At 36.1% G+C, this 19,856-nt stretch overlaps 1 protein-coding gene across 1 annotated transcript in view; it reads right to left on the bottom strand.

Annotated features, from left to right (window-relative positions):
• LOC150104403 (uncharacterized) overlaps positions 1–19,098 on the bottom strand; it is a 59,245-nt gene extending 40,147 nt beyond the window's left edge. The window contains exon 1 of the mRNA XM_090396476.1: positions 18,853–19,098. Coding sequence (XP_090252602.1) covers positions 18,853–19,098 — 246 coding nt within the window. The remainder of the gene's footprint in view (positions 1–18,852) is intronic.
• Positions 19,099–19,856: the final 758 nt, after the last annotated feature.

Genomic DNA, 19,856 nt, shown 5'->3' with positions numbered 1-19,856 from the left:
CACTGTTTTTAATCCGAAAAAAATTCTAATGTCCTAAGTAAAACGAACATGCAATTTACAAAAACGGTTGGGATGAATTTGCAAGTGGCATTCAACCTCCCTCAAGTTGGCCACCTAGGAAATTAGCATGGGTTCTTGGACTCCAGAGAAAATACAGGAATGCCGAGTTACATAAAATCAACTAAACAGATGTCATGGGAACATTTTTTGATAGAATATAAATAAATATATTACGATGATGGTAAAATGTTTTGGAAGCCGCTAAGAAAGCTTGAAATGGAGGCAAGAGAAATGGAAGACAAGGTGAGGAAACAAACCGAAGAAATTGGCATTATTAATGTCTGGAGACTTAAATTTGAGAATTACCAAATGATAACAATAGTACAAAACACACAGGAGAAATACGCTTCAGTATTCGAGGCAGAAACCTAAAATGTGCAATGTCATCTGTAAAAAAAAACTTATTCAACCTGTAGTATGGTATTAGAGAAATTTTACAGTGGCTACATTGTGTAATTCAGAGGGTGGAATCCCCCATGGTTCGCTGTAGATCAATTTATAAAAAAGGGAAAATAAAACTGAATGCGACAGTTATGGAGGAATTTTTCTAGTGAGTATCCCAATTATGATTTAAGCAAACGTCGAGAAAAGGCTAAGAGAAATTTGGTGAGAAGCAAACTTGTTTTAGACCGTGTTTGTAAGCATTTGAAATTTTATTTATGACAAATAGTTGAAAATCACTGGAGTACAAGAGAGATCGCTAAGCTTTGTCGATATTGTAAAAGCCCTTGACAAAGAACCAAGGGGAAATTACTTTTCGAAACACGAAATCCATGAGGTATAAATGGAGCAGCATTAAAAAGCTGGGCTAGTAAGTCGCTTATGTGATGTAGAGATGAACACTTAAAGAAACGATACAGAATGCAGCCAGACTGCCCAAATGAATCTATATGCCAGGAGAAAACAAAGGAAGAGACATTGGGAACCTCGGTAACGTCCGCCCCTTTAAAACAATAAATATCTGCATTTACAATAAATAAGAATTAAATGATATAAAGAGTGCATAAAACATGAATGGTGAAGGAATGCATAAATTAAATATCACAGTTTCAATGGAGTAGAGAAATGGAGCTAAGCAAGTGCAACGTAAATAACACATGCGGATTTTCAAACGATATAAGCGAGTGAGAATATTTATCGGAAAGCATAATGAGAACTAATACAGATTGTAAAATAAAACTGAATATAGACAGTGCCCATACTCCAGTGAGAAGACACCAAACTGAAGAATTATGTTACAGAAAATTGTCAAAATCAGTTGAATTAATAATAATACTGGTAGAATTAAATACAAGTATTGGAAATTATGTAACATAATATAATGCAGTAGCAAAAGAATATAAAGATTCAATAAAACAAATAAAATGGAATAACATTACTTCCATTTCATACACACAAAATAATCCTTCTTAAACTAAAAATAGTGGAATTAGAGTTCTAACATCTGCAGACATAGGGAATGATCATTGACTAATAAAAAATGAATCAAATAAAATAGTTTTCGAAGAAAAATAAGAAAATGAATTTAAACTTAATTATTACAAAAAGTATAAGAATACTTCAAACATACTTTTAAAAATGACGTCATTAATGAGAAAAAATTAAAACATCAGAAAAGTAGCATATGAAGCATTAAGAACAAAAAGTTGAAAATGTAAAACAAAATGAACATCCCCCCCCTCCACGTTATATTTGAAGAAATAGAAAATATTTTTAGATGTTCATTTAAATATTAAGATTATAATTAGCCAAATATGAAGCATGCAAAACTAAGTGAAATAAAATAAAACTTACAAAGCAATATTACTGGAAAGAAATCTACTTGAAACAACTGGAAGCTAAAGAAAAAAAAAATCAGATACATGAATATATATCAGTTATAGAAATAGAACATTGGGGAAATTATTTTACCTAATTACACGAAGAAATAAAAAAAATCTCAAAAATATTTACAGTCGATAGAAACAGAAAAATTTAAATGAGGAGCTATATTTGTTATAACGAACAGAAGCATCAAAAATACACAGTCAACCAAATGGCTATCATCGACTTAGAAAAGGCTTAATATAATCAAGCTTATTACGGGATATTCTTATAGTACCGGAATCAAGAAATATACCACGTGAAATGATTAACGATGTGTGAATGGTTATTTGAAAAATGCAATACCAGAATATGAAAAAAAAAACACCAATCAAGAAAGGGATCAAAACAACAAAAAATTCTTTAAGTGCATTTAACATAAACTAAATAGATTAAAAATAAAGATTTTAAACTCGTTTGGGCATGCAGGCGATATCGTTTGGCTACACTTTCCAAAAGCATTCACGTTAACTGCAATCGATGTGCAGTAATATTAACATGGACAAAAGAGAAAACCAAACAATGGCATTTTGTAAAGAGCCAATGAGAACTATTAGAAAAACAATGGAATTATTGGCTAAAATATAATAAGGATATTAAACACCAGTAATTTTAAAACAGCTTATGCAAAAGTTAACGATTAACAAAAGAAAAAAAAGTAAATCTACAAATCAGTAGTCCAACCAATGCGTCTAAAAGAAAAACAAAAATATCAAAAACAGATAACTTGTGGATATGGTAACATTAAGAAAAAATTATTTAATGAAACACATATTTGACAGAAAAGATATGAAAGAACTGTCAGTTATAACTAATAAAAACAATGATTAAAATTATCAAAAATCGAATGAACATTAATAGAATGACAGTAAAACCACCAAGAAACTGGAAACAAAATACATTAGTACAAATTGGCAGACCAAAGATATAATGGAGAGACTATCTGCATTGAAGTGTGAAAGCTTAAAAGGGAAAAAAAATGAATGAAATGTTATGCATTAGAAAGATAGGAAAAAATACGTTATATGATGTATGAAACGATGTGCAACTAGATCACTGGCGTATCTAGCGTATACACGGTCCCTTATTCCCAAGCAAAGGTGTACGTAGGTCAAACTGGGAGAAGTTTTGAAATTCCTACAAAAAGAGCGCGTAGGCGATGTGAAAACAAGAAGGAAAAAGTGCTCTAGTTGCACATTCTCTCAGTACACCACACTGTAAATTGTCCATTCCATGCTTTGAGGAAATTACTTTCTCAAGAATGTCCCGAGTCTTCTGGGGTAATTGGCTCACCGGTACACATTAAACAGAAGCCAAGGAATATACTTCACACCTGGGAGTGTTTAACTCGAATGTATATTTGAAAGCTTGCGTTATACTAACAATCATCTACATGTTTTCAAACAATATACATACTGTGCATGATGCTCGACTGACTGCTCATCTTTTGATATCTAAAATAACTGCTGTTTGAAATCCTTTTAATCTTGAAGAAGCTGTTAAACAAAAAGAAAAAAACGAAGCAATGTTTAGTGGAAATTATTACGAGTTTAACCCAGTCTGATTATTTAAACAGTTGGTAAAGTCCTCGTAGTTAAAAATGTGCGAGAAATGCGACCAAAACGGTTATTGGATGTTAATAGTGCTTTAGAGGAAGAAAATTAAGAGCTGATCAAACTGCGAGATCCAACAAACTGACCTGTTTGGAAAGGAAAGGGAGAAATGTCGTTAGGAAGCTAACCATGAACGGTTATGTCGGGCTGTGGTAATAACTGGCATAGCATTTGGGCAAAGAAAATTAAAACTCACCAGAAAATGTTTGTTATTATATATAACAATCATTTTCTGGTGGAATATTATAGATCAGAATCTGTACGATTTGGTAAGTATTAAAAAAATGAAGTAAATCATCTCCTAAGTGGGTTCAATTCTAAGCTGTCTTGAAGTTTACTGTTGGAAAAAAGGAAGAAGATTTAAAATAGTTTTTTCCTTCATATTTTGCTGAGAAATCGAGAATCCTATTTATATAGCATTGTTTTCTAGTTGAGCGCGATATTTCTTGTATGTAATCTATGCTGCAATAGTGGGAAGCAACTGTCTTTATTTGGCACACTAATCCATTCCTTTAATTCGAACAGTGTTCAATGTCTTTAGAAAAAATTAAAAGGAGGAAGGGAGAAAAATGCTGCAGCCACATAAAATTTCATGTCATTACCCTCCGAACAATGATGCTATTCATCTTGCCTTGCTAAAAGAAGCGGAAGATCGCAGCCGCTAAGTTAAGAAGAATCACTTTTTGAAAAACGAACATCCTAAGGGTAGAAGAAGACTTACGCAAAATAACGCGCCATTGATCATGTAAGTTAGTACCGAATGTCGGTAAACTCCAGCTGCGTGTAGTTGTATGTTTTTCGTGTTCGCATCGTTGTCTTGCGGGGAGTGGCCTTCAAGTTCGCAGTTGTTTCACGGACCCCTAAGCTGTATCACCCTAAACAGACGTTTGTGGATTCCACGCATAAGCTTGAATACATCGTCAATAAAAGACCAGGAAGTCGTAACTAATGAGATCCCCCTGTAGAGGGCGTAACAACGAGTCAAGTATGTGGAGCGAGAAAGCTGGTCACTGTAACGCTAACAACTTTGTTGATTATTCTTCGAATAAGGGTAAACGTGCTATTGGCCCAGAACATACTCGGAGTGTCTAGCCCTTTGAAGTGAGGCTCGCATCTCTCCCATTCTAGCATTAAAGAATTGCGCAATTAAGCGAGGAAAACCTTGTACACTTTGGTGATTTATGCCAACAACTTTGAGGACTTGTTCCAGTGCAATTTTGACCGAGAAATTTGGTAAACATTAGAATTCTTATTCGCCAAGTAATGAAATCCCATTTCTGGTTAATTTTGATGCGAAAATGTTTTATGAGTGGATTTAGTATTTTAGAAAATTAAATTTTCTTTAAATATTCATAAGAAGCCTTTCAGGAATGTAATACTCAATCCGCAACACACGATTTCATTAAAGAAAACACAACGAGCACTTATCAAAATAGTTTTCTTGCAATTCGCGCGATTGCAGATTATGCAATTTATTTCGACATCATTGACACGGGTCTAAACCTACCGTTCTAATGTACTGAAGGAAGTATTAGATTTTCGAGCTATATATAGATATATAACACCGATAAAAACATGGATTGTTCATCAGCACAAATTTTATTGAACGTTTTCTATTGCTCAACGCAACTTCGCATTAGATTCGAAAGGGGGGGGGGGGGGAGTCTTCAATAAAAAGGAAATAATTTCGGTTTACTGTCAACTTTGCTTTTACTTGCATTGTTAATGATAATTAAGTTAAATTCGGAACTTTTTTTTTTCATGCCACTTTAAAGGGCATCGAATAAGCGTAGTGATGGTCTCACACCCGTCGATGAAATTCATCTCCCACCTAAGAAGAATCACAAACATCTGCGTACGGCGGGATTCGAACCATAACCTATTAGGTGGATGCAATCCACTCTTTAACCAACGGGTTAACGTTTGTTGAAATCTTTTTTTAAACCCATAATTAGAAGCGAAATACTTTTTTCCTAATACATTTTTTTTTTGGGGGGGGGGGCAGTCGAGCATTTTATCCAGAATAAAAGTAATAATTTTATCAACATTAAGTTATGCTTCTGTCCTTTAAGAGGGTATGCATGAATTGCATTATACATTGTCTATTTTTTTTTTTTTTTTTTTTTTTTATCAGGGAAAAAAAAATGACCTAAAACAAATGTTTGAGCTTTTACGTTTAAGGTTCAGTGCTACGAAGCAATGGCTGTTGGTACTTCAAATTGAGCAAGGTAACTGCAATGAATGAGATCGACTTCCTTTTAGGATCTCTCCCCCTCTCCCATCAGGTGATTAACCTAAAGAAAAGTAGGCCACGAAGCTCTTCGGGTTTCTATTTGTTTGTTCCACTGAACATCCGCTGTCAAGTACTGTGTTATTATTCAGCATCAAGGTGACATTTATCTTAGTCAACTGGAAGCGTGGGGTCAGTAAACGGAGCTGCATTCTGCGTAGCCGAATTAGTGCATCAGCTGTGCTTGGAACTGGACGACTTTATAGCAATTCGCCTTTTTTTTTTTTTTTTTTTAAGTAATCCGTTGATAAAAACTGATGAAGATTTTCATTAAATTTACAATTTAAGTTATTATAATTGTTACCGTTTACCGGAACCAGAAAAATAATTCCAGTCGATAAATGTTCTGTTGCAGCTGGTCATTATTAAAAGAAAATTCATGTTCCACGAAGTAACGAACTACTTTATTAACATATAAATCGACTTATTCACGTCTTATCGATAGTTCAAAAGAAAATATTTTAAAACTATTTCCATAGATTCTTTCAGTCAGTTCTGCCTGAAGGAGATTGGGGCTAGAAGGAGGGGAATTGCAATTCCACATCCTCCCCTCCACTTAAATTACCTCAACAAGTCAATGAGAAAGGTTGGTTCATAAGCCGCAGGCAGGTAGGGGAGAACAGACCGGAGATCATCTTGATTTTCATCTATTGCAGAAATATTTATACATTACGTGATGAGAATACAACAGTTACTTCAGTTAAGGAAATCTGACTATACAACATGCACCGCCGCTTTCGCCTTCTTGACTAATGCGTCTCATTCCCTGTTGCAGAACGATACTCCGTTCATTTAGGGAACGCACAACACCACTCGAGATAGAAATTTTCATTTTTTAAAAAATCTAAATCAGCTTACTTGGCAAGCTGTTATTTTTCTTCCATCGCCTTGCATTTTCCGTTATTACTGCACCGCGAAGGAGTAATATTTTCGAATTCTAATATTGAAAAAAAAAAAAAAAAAAAAAAAGAAGGATTTTCTTCTTGGAAATTCGATTCGTGTTATCAACTTTGCTCGCCGTTCCTCGTTCAGCACTTTTGACTACACAACATGATTCTAGCAACCGGATTTGGTGACCTTAGTAGGTTGTAAAACTCGTCTTCCACTCAGCAGCAGATTAAAAAATACGGGATTGACACGATTCGGATGAACCAAATGAGACCACAGTACCGATTTTGGAAGTTCCCCCTCACATTAGACGCTTAGTGGGGTCACTTGATGGAAAGGAGAATCATTTTCAAACAGACGACCGATCCAATGGAGAGTTTTTGACAGCGGCATCAAAAGATCTTATCAGTGGCGTAGCTAGAGCTTTTGTCGCCAGGGGAGTTCCTGAGTTTGCCGTCCCACTCAATACTCACCAAAAATACTACAAGAAGTCAAAACGACGTATAGGGAAATAAATTAAAACACTGTTTATTTTAGTTGTAAGTATAGTTTTTAAAAACTAATTATTAAGTAATAAAAATTACTAAGTTAACATAAATAAAAGAATCGTCGAAAAATAAAAAGGTGAAAAGTGCCCCACCCCCCAGCTAGGCCACTGGATCTAATATGGGAATTTGCGTTTTCCGAACTGGATTGTTGTAAACTTGAGTCTGCTTAGTCTGTACCCATTTTCTTCGCAGCTGATTGATCGATCTAAATCAATTTCTTCGGTTTAGCGGTTCATTTCTTAATTGTTGCAAACATTCTCCATTTCTGCAGTAATGCACTGCAACTTCCCTTGTACTTGCATTCCTTAGTCCTCTTTGTACGCGTCTGCCATGTTTCATTCAGGGCTTCTGGAATAACTATTTTATATAATTTTTTTTCTGAATAAAGCTGGTCACATGTAAAAATTCTCAGCAGTTTTCGACCATTAAGCAGAAAATATTTAGGAAAACGCACTTCACTAAATCGCTTGAAGGAAGTCGATTAAGAACTGATGATTAGGTTCAGATGCTGAGCGATGGAAGGTAGTCATTTACCAAATTCGTGAAATTGAGTCGCCCTTTAAGTTATGAGTCCAAAAAAGGGATATTCTTTGACGAAGTGGAACCGTGTGCGTGTGTGGGGGAGGTATTTCTAAAAGTCTCAACGCACAAAGAAAACTCACTTCCTCTGTGTGAGAGAGAGAAGGTAAAAGATATAATCCCCCCCCCCCCCCATACGCACTGCACGACACCACGCATAATGCGTAACTTCTTTTGTGATAACAAGGAAAATTCTAAAATTTAATTTCGATTGTCTTAATCCCTGCTTTCCAGAGAAATTGAAGGAACGTTATTTGATATGTTACTCATCGGTATTAAGCGTGGTCTCCACAGCCTTACATAATTCTTAGCCATGTATAACAGGCTAAGTTTACAGTTTGTGGGTTGGATTCACTTAAAAAGAGATCATTCCATTTCCTTGTTATAACGAACAAACCCAATTTCTTTTTTTTATTTTCTTGTTTTTTTAAAAAAAGCTAACAGATACCCAAAACTAAGGAACGCATTCTGACTGCATCAAGAAAATTGAAATTAAATCGCGAAAACTAGTTTTGTTTTTCTTCCAAAAATTTCTGTTTTGAAAACGAATGCTGTCATCTAATAGCACGTGAAAAGTGTTCCAGATGGATTCGTTAAGTGATCTTGCATGCTGTACATCAAGAAACAGATACGATAACAATGCACAAAAGGGGGGGAATCTTGTTACATATGTCGCTTTTTATGAATTCCTGGAGCGTAAAGCAATGATAAACTCATTATGCAGGAATAAGAACAAAACCACACGTTTGTATCATTTAAATGCTAACGAAGTTAACGCTTTAAGACTGCCGATTTCTATTCTGTGACAATTTTTTTTTAAAACGGATGTTTGAATTTTAGTTGCCGTTCTACACCAGAAAATTACAGAATTTCGCTGCAACGCAAGCCAAACTTGCAGTAAACATACAGAAAGCAATTATTTCAGATCTGGATAACCTGATATCGGCAATTATAAAAACAAATAATTTAATGAGTTCAAGTGTTTCAAAATATTTTACAATAATATGCGAATTTAGTCAGGAAAACTAATTTAAGGATGATAAGGACTAAATTTTCACTCCAAGGTTCTCTACTAAGAAGAGTTCGTAAAAACACCACAAATATCCTTCATGCTGTATTCAGATTACTTCACTGGTTCACATTTGCTTACGCAATCACTTCGTTCATATGAGAGTTATTTGTAAGGATGGATTGTAAAGCACACGTGGTGGGATTTGGGCGAAGGTTGGAACAACATTGCTGAAGTTGGGGGATCGATTTTTTTTTTTTAAACAGGAAACTGGGGACTTCTCTCTCAGCTGTATGTTGTTATTAATTCCAATGAAGCATTTAGAGGTATACTACATTTGAAAATCAATCATATATATTATTGAAAAAGGTCAAGTATTTTAAACATATTAAATTTAAAAATAATAAACGAAACGCTGATTGAGAGCTCTGCATATTCAATTTACGAAGCACACTTTCCGCCGTTGTTTATATTCTTCCGACATTCTTACTTTAATGAACTCAAACATCCTGTCATTTTATTGGTGAGTCCTTGGGCTTACATTACTTGCTGTCTTCACCAACGCAACTTTTGCAATCTTATGCTCGGACTGTACGAGTATATTTAGCGGTATTCGGTTATGCGACAAGGCGTGTCATTGCTTGGATAACGGGAGTTGAATAAAGTCGAAGATACCGTAATGGAACTGGCTTCATCAACAGAAGAACTAGGAGATTGTCGGATGTCGATTTTAAGATACGAAATGCGAAATCCAAATCAGCGGCCTTCTAAACGTTTAATCTTAAAAAAAAAAAAAAGTGCAGAATTTAAATAAGAAAGAACAAAAAGCTTTAACTTGGCAATGAACTCTATCAAAGAAAGGATAATTTTAATCCATTATTCCTTTTAAACCAAGTAGACAACGTTGCTTTTCCAAGCCCCGTTGACAGTTTCGACAGCGTCCGAGTTTATGAGAATGCAAAACTTCCGTAGGAGTTATTTAAGCGCTACTCTAATAAAAAAAAAAAAAAATAAGACACGAACTTTTTCTACGGGCAGTAGATTTGCTTTTTATTAATGTTTTAACTCAGTTTGGTTGCGAATAGTTAACGTGTCTACTCTCCATCCAATCAACAGATCCTGGGTGGCTTTAGGTGGGGGATGAATTTCACTGCCCAGAGTGTGATCTCCTCCCCGGTTATCGGAGGCCTGAATATATATATATTGCTTTGTGGGAGCAAAATAAAAAAAAAAGATGAAAAATGTTTTACTGACTCGGCAGGTGTTCTGAGGGATGGTTCTCTTCACACATTTCCGAAATTCAAAATACGGCAGTGACTCATGTTTAAAATTATGTAGTTTTCCTAGTAATAGAATTTTTCCTTTTCTCCTTCTTAGCATAAAAATAACGGATATTGAATATCCTTCGTTTTAGTGCAATTTTAGGTATTTGGGATTTTTAGGCTTCCACACCAATCCGCCCACTGGATGAACAGGCAAATACATCTGATGTGGCCAAATGCACGATTGCAAATATGTATGTTTATTGGTGCAGGAGATAAATATTTGAGATATAGCTAAATCCTGCTACCCATTTCGCGAATGCTTTCTTCTACGAAGCACTCATGAACTGAGCTTCACAGCATTATGATACTTTTCGCACTCGACATTAAGTCATTTTATTAGAAATTTGGGCATATGCGTTACTTCAGATCGCCGCAGAAATTAAATCAGGCTGTTGGTTCAAGCAGAATAATTTTAGCGCTGAACAAATGAAATAAAATCGACTTCGATTATTCCACATACTAAAGTATCGTATCAGATCTCTAATGTGGTTTTCGCATTCAACAACTGTGGTGATAATATCCCTCTGAAGGAGTCGTGTTCAAATCCCCCCCCCCCCCTTATAAACACTAGGATAATAACAGTGAATAGCTTTCTGGTTATTCGAATAAGGTTACAATACGGATAGGGAAGTAAAGAAAAAAAAAAGCGAGATCAGCCCAAGATGGACGCATTTTCAAAGCAGAATAAGAAATAAAACATGGAAATAAGGCAATTAATTTCTGATCATAACTAACACATTATGAAACATTTCCAATATTGTGTGTGATCATTTCTTTACGTGTTTTCAAGAAGTCACTTTCCCACCTCTCTCTTCCGAAACTGGCAAAGATGTTCCAGCTTCTTCGTCATTCCGTCTAATAAATTTCGAAATTTGTGTGTAAATATTTACTGGTTATTCCAGTTATTCGGGTTATTTAGCTGCATAGTGGTTGTGTTCAAACAGAAATAGGGGAACGTCGACGAAATTTTTCATATGCATTTCTTCTGTTTATCCTGTATGTCAGTTAAATCTGTTTTTAGGAAAGAGCGCGACCACAATTAAAACTGCAATAATTAATTTGCTCAAAGTTTTCATTATGAAGTCCTGCAGCTAAAAGGATTTTATGAAACTACGAATCGACCTAGTTTCAGATCGTTTTCGTTCTGTCACACGTAAACATCTCAAATAATAGACGTCAGTCTGAGTCGGATCTCCATGCAGAATCATTGAAGGACTAGTCGAAACTCAAAGTCTGCAGTACATCAATTAATTACGTGTTTTCAAAGCGGTTTTACATATTGTGCTGGACTGAAACCTGGTTGCCCAAATTGAGATCGATAAATCATAGTAAAAGGCGACCAAAATTATTTATTGTATTAATCATATTCATGTGTTCTCGGGTGATTTTTTTCTTTCGTTTTTCAAAAGATAAAAACAAGAATTGCTGAGAAGTCCTGCCATCTCCACATAACATTAATTATCTCACCTTCGCTTAAAAATGCATAAAAAATACCTTCGCTACGAAACCCAGTTCTACGCAAGTGAAAGGCACGTATCTTTCTTTCTTCCGACTAAGCTACAGAGGCGCTGCTATCTCCATTGAAATAAATTTTTTGTTGCCAAAAATAAGAGCCTTGAAATCCCACCCTCCATCCAGTGGCGTTGTCGATTGAGGTGAAGATGGCATTCAGAAACCGAAATGGTATTTCATTTCAAACTTTGTGAAAGAGCATTATTTGAAAGATTTAATCCTTCCTGTTTTACGCTTCTGCGTGGACCACGGAGGTTAGATACCTTCTCAACACCAGATCTGATGGAATAAGATGATGATTAATGTTTATTACCATAGTATCCTATGGGAATGAACGTTTAATAAGCAATTGAAGTCTGCGAATCGCATGTTGTTTTGCAGGTTTGCCTGTTTTGGGGGATAAAACAATCCGAGTTTCAGGGAAGAAAATACCCTCGCAGTTCTAATACTTTAATATGTTTAAACAAACCAAAGATAAACTGACGCTGCGTGAAGTTAAAAATTGAATTACAAGCATGGATAGACTCGGCTCACGAGGTTTGAAAGAATAGAAGCAGACATTATCAGAATTATTCTCCAAGATAGCAGAAATTATCTGCAGATTAAAAATGATCGCTAATATTAACAAACTTCGTGAACAAGAATTTTGTTAAGTAAAAAAAAAAACTGATGTCAAGAAAAAATAAAAGTGGAATTGTGATTCTACGTACCCTTATCACAGGATTGTTGTTTACAGAGCAAGTATGTCGTGTTTGCTAACGCTTGCATTCTCGGGCAGCTTGGACTCTTTGGCACAATGAAATCCAGATTTGTGAAGGGATTGATCTGGCCATCCCCTAATACTCATCTTCAATTTAAGTTTAAAAGACCTTGCAAATACTCCTGGAGTCCTGCGTGGAATTCGAAACAAGATCTTTCCACTCGGTAGTTTTTCGCAATGGAAATTACTTTGACGGCTTTTTCATAATGCTCGAGTGTGCAATTGCAAAATTACGACTGTGCCGCGATTTTAAAAAAGCATATGCTAATCCTTAATTTTGTTTTTTTGTTTATTATTTTGTTTATTCTGTGTTCTCACAGAATAAACAAAATAAAATGTTATTTTGGCTCAATTTCTCTTCATAATATTACTTCGAATATTTTTATCCCAACGTTCATTAGTAACCTGAAGAACAGCAAACTGAGGAACTTAACAAATATGCCAACAACGCAATCGGTTTTGCGTACAAATACAAAATTAACAGAGACATTATTCGCATTAGCGATATAATCATGCATTTTAATGTGAATTACATTCCTTGCTTTTCTAGCCAACTATATAAACAATAAATGTGCAATTTACTTAAACTGCTTTGTTGAATGAGTTTGGCTACTGTAATTAGCTCTTCGTGAAATGACCGGAAGTGGTCGTTAAACATGGAATTGCTCAGGTTTTGGTGACGTGGAATACTTAAATTCCAGTTTTTATTCGAGGAACGAATTTCTCAAAATTAGCAAGTCTTGCAAACGGTGGGAAATAAAAATAAATTCGTGTGTGCCCTAGTTAATAGGTCGTGAAACTCCTAACCTGAATGTAGGTTGCTACTCCACCCAATTCTCGGAGTATTCCTCTATTGCAAAACCAAGTGACATCCGCATGCAACTCCCAACTTTTGTTTTTTGTTTTGATCACTGGGTCAATCAACTTTGGAGCACGCGGGAAGAGTAAATTGTAGAGCTTGAACTAACGCAAACGCCTTTGTTTTTAAAGGAAGTCATGCTTTGCGAAATATAATTAATCAGCCAAATAAGGTTTATTTCTAAACGATCATGCATTTCGGACGAGTCGTTAGTATAGATGAGAACTAGAAAGTCGAGGCAGTTTAGTTATCCTGTTGCTACGCAGCTGTGTTAGCAATTCCCCGGACTACTATTTAGATCCTGATATTCCAGGGAATTGCAATCCTGTCCGAATGGTAAATTCTATCAGCGAATTATAAACACCACACACTGTATTAAAAGCGAACAAATTGCAATACCTTTATTAGTCTAAAAGCCCCCTCCCCCCAAATAAAATGCGTTCATTTGAATATATGATTTTCGAAAATTGTTATTCATAAACATATTAGGAATTGAAGTAGAAAGAATTAATTGGGGTGAAATTCCACACGTTTTAAGTGAGAGGGGAGGAATTGCTCATCTGTTGGATTTTGGAAGCACATGGAAAGAAAAACTGTCAAACAGTTAACTACAACTTCTGTCCAAAAACATCGCCGTTTTCTCTTTCTGTAAAAGTAAGCACAGCGGGGCTTAAATTAGATTCCACTTCATCACATTGGGAAGCATTGATGAGCAATTTACCACGTAGCTATGGGCAACCAGATTCCCGCTCAAGCATGAGGTCTAAGTCTGACGACGAATAGATGAGGGAATGTCGCCGTAAAATTAATTATGAGAGTGATCGTATCATACATCACTAATAGCCAAGGTTTGGATATATTTATACATCGTTAATGCCAAAAGCACGAATAACTATCCAGTTGATCAAAAAAAAAATAGTAAAAGAAATATGACAATTAATTGCAGCAAAGAGTGGTCACACCAAAGGCACATGCTAAAGGAAGACCGCATATTATAGTGCATTGAATAGTTATATTCACATCTGACAGCATTCAGTTTGTTTGCATTATGCATTTGCTTTGGAGTCCAATATTAGCAGAACAGAATGCGATTTATTAAAAATGCGATTTTTCATTTTAAGTTAAAAAAATACAACACTGTAAACTGAACAATCGGCCAACTGTGAAAGATAAATACGATAAGATAACTCGAAAGTATGTCTAGCCATTTGGATACTTAATCGTTCATTCTAGTATATTTTCTCCCTATCAACGCAAGAAATCGGAAATTAGCGCCCCCCCCCCCCCGAATGCTATCAGACTTCAGTACGTTCGAAATTTATAACTGTGGGAAGAATAACGACATGATCGCGATGGTACTAATCACATGCACGTGGATTTGTGAAACTTCTTGGGGTTTTATAGATATGCTGCTAAATAAAAAAAAATAATAATTGAAACATAGGTTCATATAAAAAGTGAGCTGCAAAAACTTTAGCATGTGTGTTGCAGCAAAACATTCGTAGGCATTGCGATGTTTTTCCTGATCACTCTGATACGTCATTTATTAGGATTGATTCGAGCTATGAAAAAGTTGTGCGTAAACTTTGAGAATAGACAATTTTTCCCCTTATTCAAACGAATGAACATTAAATCAAATATATATCGTTATTTCGGTGCCCCATGATCATGTTATCGTTCTCCTCGCAGTTAAATGGGAGAGTTCGGTACAACTGTGAGGTCATTTTTTGCGTCGAGGTGAAAAAACAAACTCGGAATGAATAATTACCAGTATCAAAGTGAGCATTTGGTTGATTGCTGAACGAAAAACGTTCTTCACAAGTCAACCACAGGCATAAATTTCGAATATACTGAAATGATTCCTTTAGTGGCATAAATGGAACTTAAAACCAGTCGTTATTTAAATGACAAATTTTTCAATTTCATACTCAGTTTACAAAATCACTTTTATTAAGTTAAAACGAAATGTTCCGCTAACATTGGAGACTTCCAGATATGCGCGTAATCCATGCTAGCGTTTTTAAAATTTATATAAAAATGTTCATTTAACAACAATGCGCGCTTTGTCTTTCCTCAAATCCGAGATTAACTCTTCGCTGCAGTTACTTTGTTCCTTCAGTTTTTTTTTTTTTTTTTTTTAATGAACTGGATAATATTTTTTTTTTATTAAAGCAAGCTGTATAACTGATTTAACGATGTACGCTATCAAGTAATGGGTAATTAAAAACATTTTTTCCGTGTGTATTCAAAGCTTCGACTATTAGCGATGTATTAAAAAGATGAGACGATCCGATGCGACTCCTTCCGTTTGGTTAGAAGTTAACGCCCAGATTCTTATTGGGGAACGACAAAACGTTCAGGGAGATGAAAAATAAGACGATTTGGCAAACGCTCCTGCGATTACACACGTTTAGATAAGAAACAAAATGGTTATTGATCAAAGGGAGTTTTTTTTTTGTCGCGATGTCATTTAAATATTTTAATGGATGAAGGATGAAAATAATCGGAGGCGATCACAGTTTATTATTATATTTCAGCATTTTTGTATAGGAACATTACAATTATTGTTTTTCTTTACTATTATGTTAATCTCATTCACAAAATGTTGCAAAGCTGTTGTACAGGTGGGAACTATGCGTAGTTCGTGGTTGTTTGTAACAATTCTGTATTGTTTTGCCAAATTCGTCTACTAAACTTAACCAAAATAAATCTCAATCGAGATTACTCGGTTGGATTTGAGATGTGGCAAAGATCGAAGAATAAAATTGCCGCCCAGATAAGTTTTATGCTTAGCGACCGCAAAACGAATGCAACTGGCAAAACAAATTGAGAAATTCTCCTAAGAGTTTTTTTACCTGCGACAGGATAATAATTAGCAGAGATGAATACAACATTTACAACTAAGGAATTCTGATGCGTTAAATTCCCCATCCACGGCTGTCCGACGTTTATTTTGCAACATCCTGTAGCCTCATTTTAGTTGCTTCAGCCGTAATTCCACCTAAACTTCAACTTGATTCTACTGTACCCTCTCTAGAGAGTAAAAAATAATAATCCTTCCCCCAATAACATTGCGCACACAAAAGCAGAAAATAATTCCTGTTTCTCCTTTTAAGGAGTTAAAAAAGGCTTCACTTCTTGCTAATTCACCTTCCGAGAGAAGATTAACTCATTTCTGTTTAATATGCGAACACAAATGGGTTTCATATCCATTTCTGTTCATCTATTTACAGCAACCCCTATTTTGCTTTTCGAGTATATTTTGGCGAGGGGGGGGGGAAGATATTCTACTGCCTTTCTTATATAGACTTTCTATATAGTCGCGCCTTCGCCTAAAAGGACAAAAAAGAACAAGAGCGTGCATACGAGTCTCCGTCACTTCTAGATTTTTTTTATTTTTTGCTAATTCACTCAAGACCAGTTGGATATACAGGAATTTCAGATTCCTTCCTAACTGGAAGTAAATCTGAAATGCCTATACAGACTAGATTTGTTCATGCTGATTGGGAAGGAGGGGTGGGGGAATGACAACGCTCTTGTGAATTATCAAGTCCGAGCCTTCCTCCCCAGCTCGGACTTGATAATTTATAGAATATTAATTATTATATCATAATTTTAAGCGTTCGTATTAAATATGGTACATGGTAAGGCGCTCTACCTCCCACCGTTTTGTATTGCCGTTGGGATTTAAGCTTGTTTGGTCTCTAAAAACGAGTGAAAAAATCGGGACACACCACCGCTTACATCTGGCCCAGATCTTGTAGTTTGGCATCCCTATGCGAAGAACTCAACGTTCCGAATTCATGTTCGTATTCTTTGATCAGTTATTCAACATTCTTACTCGAAAGAGAAGTAGCACCCTTATGGGGTGAAAGTTAAAGAATATTTACCAATATTTACAGTGGTTTAGTGAATTTCCTTATGCTACTGGCATTCTTTGTTTTTTTTTAAAAAAAAAAAAGTCAAACATAACTTCGTCAATGCAAGTGCTATTTACATACATACATATTAAGTCAGGAAACTACTCGCTTCGTAGAAACTTAGCTAATATTATTCAGTTTTATTTTGTTTAGAAACTGGGAACAGCTTTTCTCCTTGTCAATACCTGTGGACGAACACAAACCAATCAAGCACTCCTTCCCCAAGATCAACGCAATCATGAACTTCTGCTGCATGAGAGACAGCTGGATCAACCAAGAAAATGGTGATTACCTTTATTCTACCACCAAAAATGCTCATATTAAAAAAAAAAAAAAAATCATGTTTCGTCGATTTAAGGGATCGCTGTTCAATCCAAGGTTTCAAACTGTCTATCCTACAATCCTCCAACTCCGTGAACACACTTCGCAGCATACCCGTCACACACGTACCCCGCTTTTACCGAGACTTCTTCAAAGCAGTTCACTACAGCGTTCTGCCATGAATTCACCTTATGACATTCTAATAAGGAAGGACAGATGAATTATGAACTCCGATAATGGATTGCTCAGCTCTCATATTATGGCAACTTATAAAAAAAGTTTTTAAATTTAAAAACGCCGTCATTCGTCGAAGAAAAAAAAATTAATTTTGTAGATTTTGGCGGTTAACCTTCCATTTACCAAAACGACATGCCACTATGATTTGAAGCCTTGTAAATGACTTCCCCAGTTCATCCCCACTATTTTTTTAATATTCACAATAACCTCGACTTTCTCTCTTTACGATTTAATCAACTGAAAATCAGTTTGAGCATTAGGATTCGAAGAATGATTTGGATAACAGGAAATCCTTCGTGAATGTTACTCTATATAAAAAAATCATGAATTAATATTACCAGATATCAATTCTATTTTGACTATCCTTCCTTCAGCTTGAGACCAATTTGAAATGGTTGGTCAACATTTCAAAATTTATAATAGAAATTTTGAAAGTCGACGACTTGAATTCCATCAAATGAAAATTAAAATTCATTTAAAATGGATCAGTAAAATATTCACCGATCCATTTAAGGTTATTCGGCTCCGTTACGACAAACATTCCTCGACCCCGACCATAAAAATTAATATTTTTATTATTAATATATTTACGGCTGGCAGAAGTACATACGCAAAAGTCTTTTCCCCATGAGATACTCGAACATTAAAGCTGCGCACACTGGGACAGTTTATTAATTCTTAACTAGTACATAACCTCTTTGCTTACCGTGCAACAGGTCACCAGACTGCCGAGAAACAGCCACATTGCGATCGATGCAACACTGGACGTCTGAAGATTTAGAATTGCAGAACATACGAAGGGTGGCGACCTAGATGATGAAGTAGCCGATGATGTCAGTAATTAGGCTGGAAAAACAAGCTGATGTGGGACTCCAAAGGCAACATCGTTCCTTCTCCGACCGGGTATACTCGCGCACAACCAAGAAAGAAAAATAAAAGTAAAAAAAAATCCTAGCACGTGCCGTCAGCAGTAACGATGTGTCCCCACGATATTCTCTGTTTTGGCCAACATTTCCAGCTGACGGTCGGGAATAGGATAATCCGTCAACCCACTAAACGGCCGCTTACCGCAACTGAAACCAGCTGAAAGCGACGCACTTGTCCCGCAGCAGTCAGGTGTGCAGGAGTGCCATATTCCTCCCCTCCCCCTCCGGGCGAACGAAGGTATAGCGGAACCTCGTGCATGTCACTAGACTTGGTGGCGGTAGTGGTAGGAAGAGCAGGTTCCCAGTCGAACAACTTGTTCGTCGTCACGACTGACTCGTCTCTTCCCCCTCGGTGACGTAACACGAGTGGGTAACATGCACGGTTCATGCGATGGCGGAGTTCTCTGACCTTGCCCGACCAGAAGGACGTTGGTGGTCGGAAGAAGTTCAAATGAAATCGGAAGAGAAAACGTACGGGGAGGACACGAGCGAAGGTGGTTTCTGGTGGCTGCCACGAGAGGGAGAGAGAGCAGAAGTGAACAAAGTTCCTCAACGTTCAACAGGGTCACGTGGATCACTTCAGGTGTGTCAGGGGGTTGTGGGAACAGTCTACGTGACGATAAATTACTACATTTTGCTTTTAACTTATGGCGGTTTGAAATTCTTAAGGGATTGAATATGAACCATTACGAGAAATGTTAAACGTCTTTTTTTATGTGTCTGTTCACGCAGCAAAGCTTCATTCGAGTCTGCAAATACCCCATCACTTAATAACACGATGTCTGCCTGCCTCCAACTGCGTAAGTCCCCATTTTGAATCAGAGAAAATAAAGCTGACATCTATCCAATGGAAATGAATGCTTCAATTTTACCTCCTGTTTTTACTTTTTATTTCTGTATAAATTATGTGAAGGAGGCAATTCATAACTTCAAGATGAAGCAGAAAAATAAATTAAAAAAAAAGTCGTCTTTCGGCACACGGTCCACTCTTTACTGCTGTTCTTAAGCAACGACAGTCAAAAATGACGAAAACTTCGATCTTTTGTTAACAAAAGTGAAAAAGTGCGTTTAGAATATAGGAGCCACTCAAAGTCCAATCTGATTTGCATACAAATAAAAAAAAAGCCATTCAGAAAATAATGTAAC

Source organism: Typopeltis vanoorti, chromosome 8 (assembly GCF_054136105.1).
Source record: "Typopeltis vanoorti isolate ZY-2024b chromosome 8, IOZ_Tvanoo_1.0, whole genome shotgun sequence".
NCBI lineage: Eukaryota > Metazoa > Arthropoda > Arachnida > Uropygi > Thelyphonidae > Typopeltis > Typopeltis vanoorti.
Note: the sequence above shows the minus strand (reverse complement) of the source record. Positions and strands in the feature narration are given on the sequence as shown.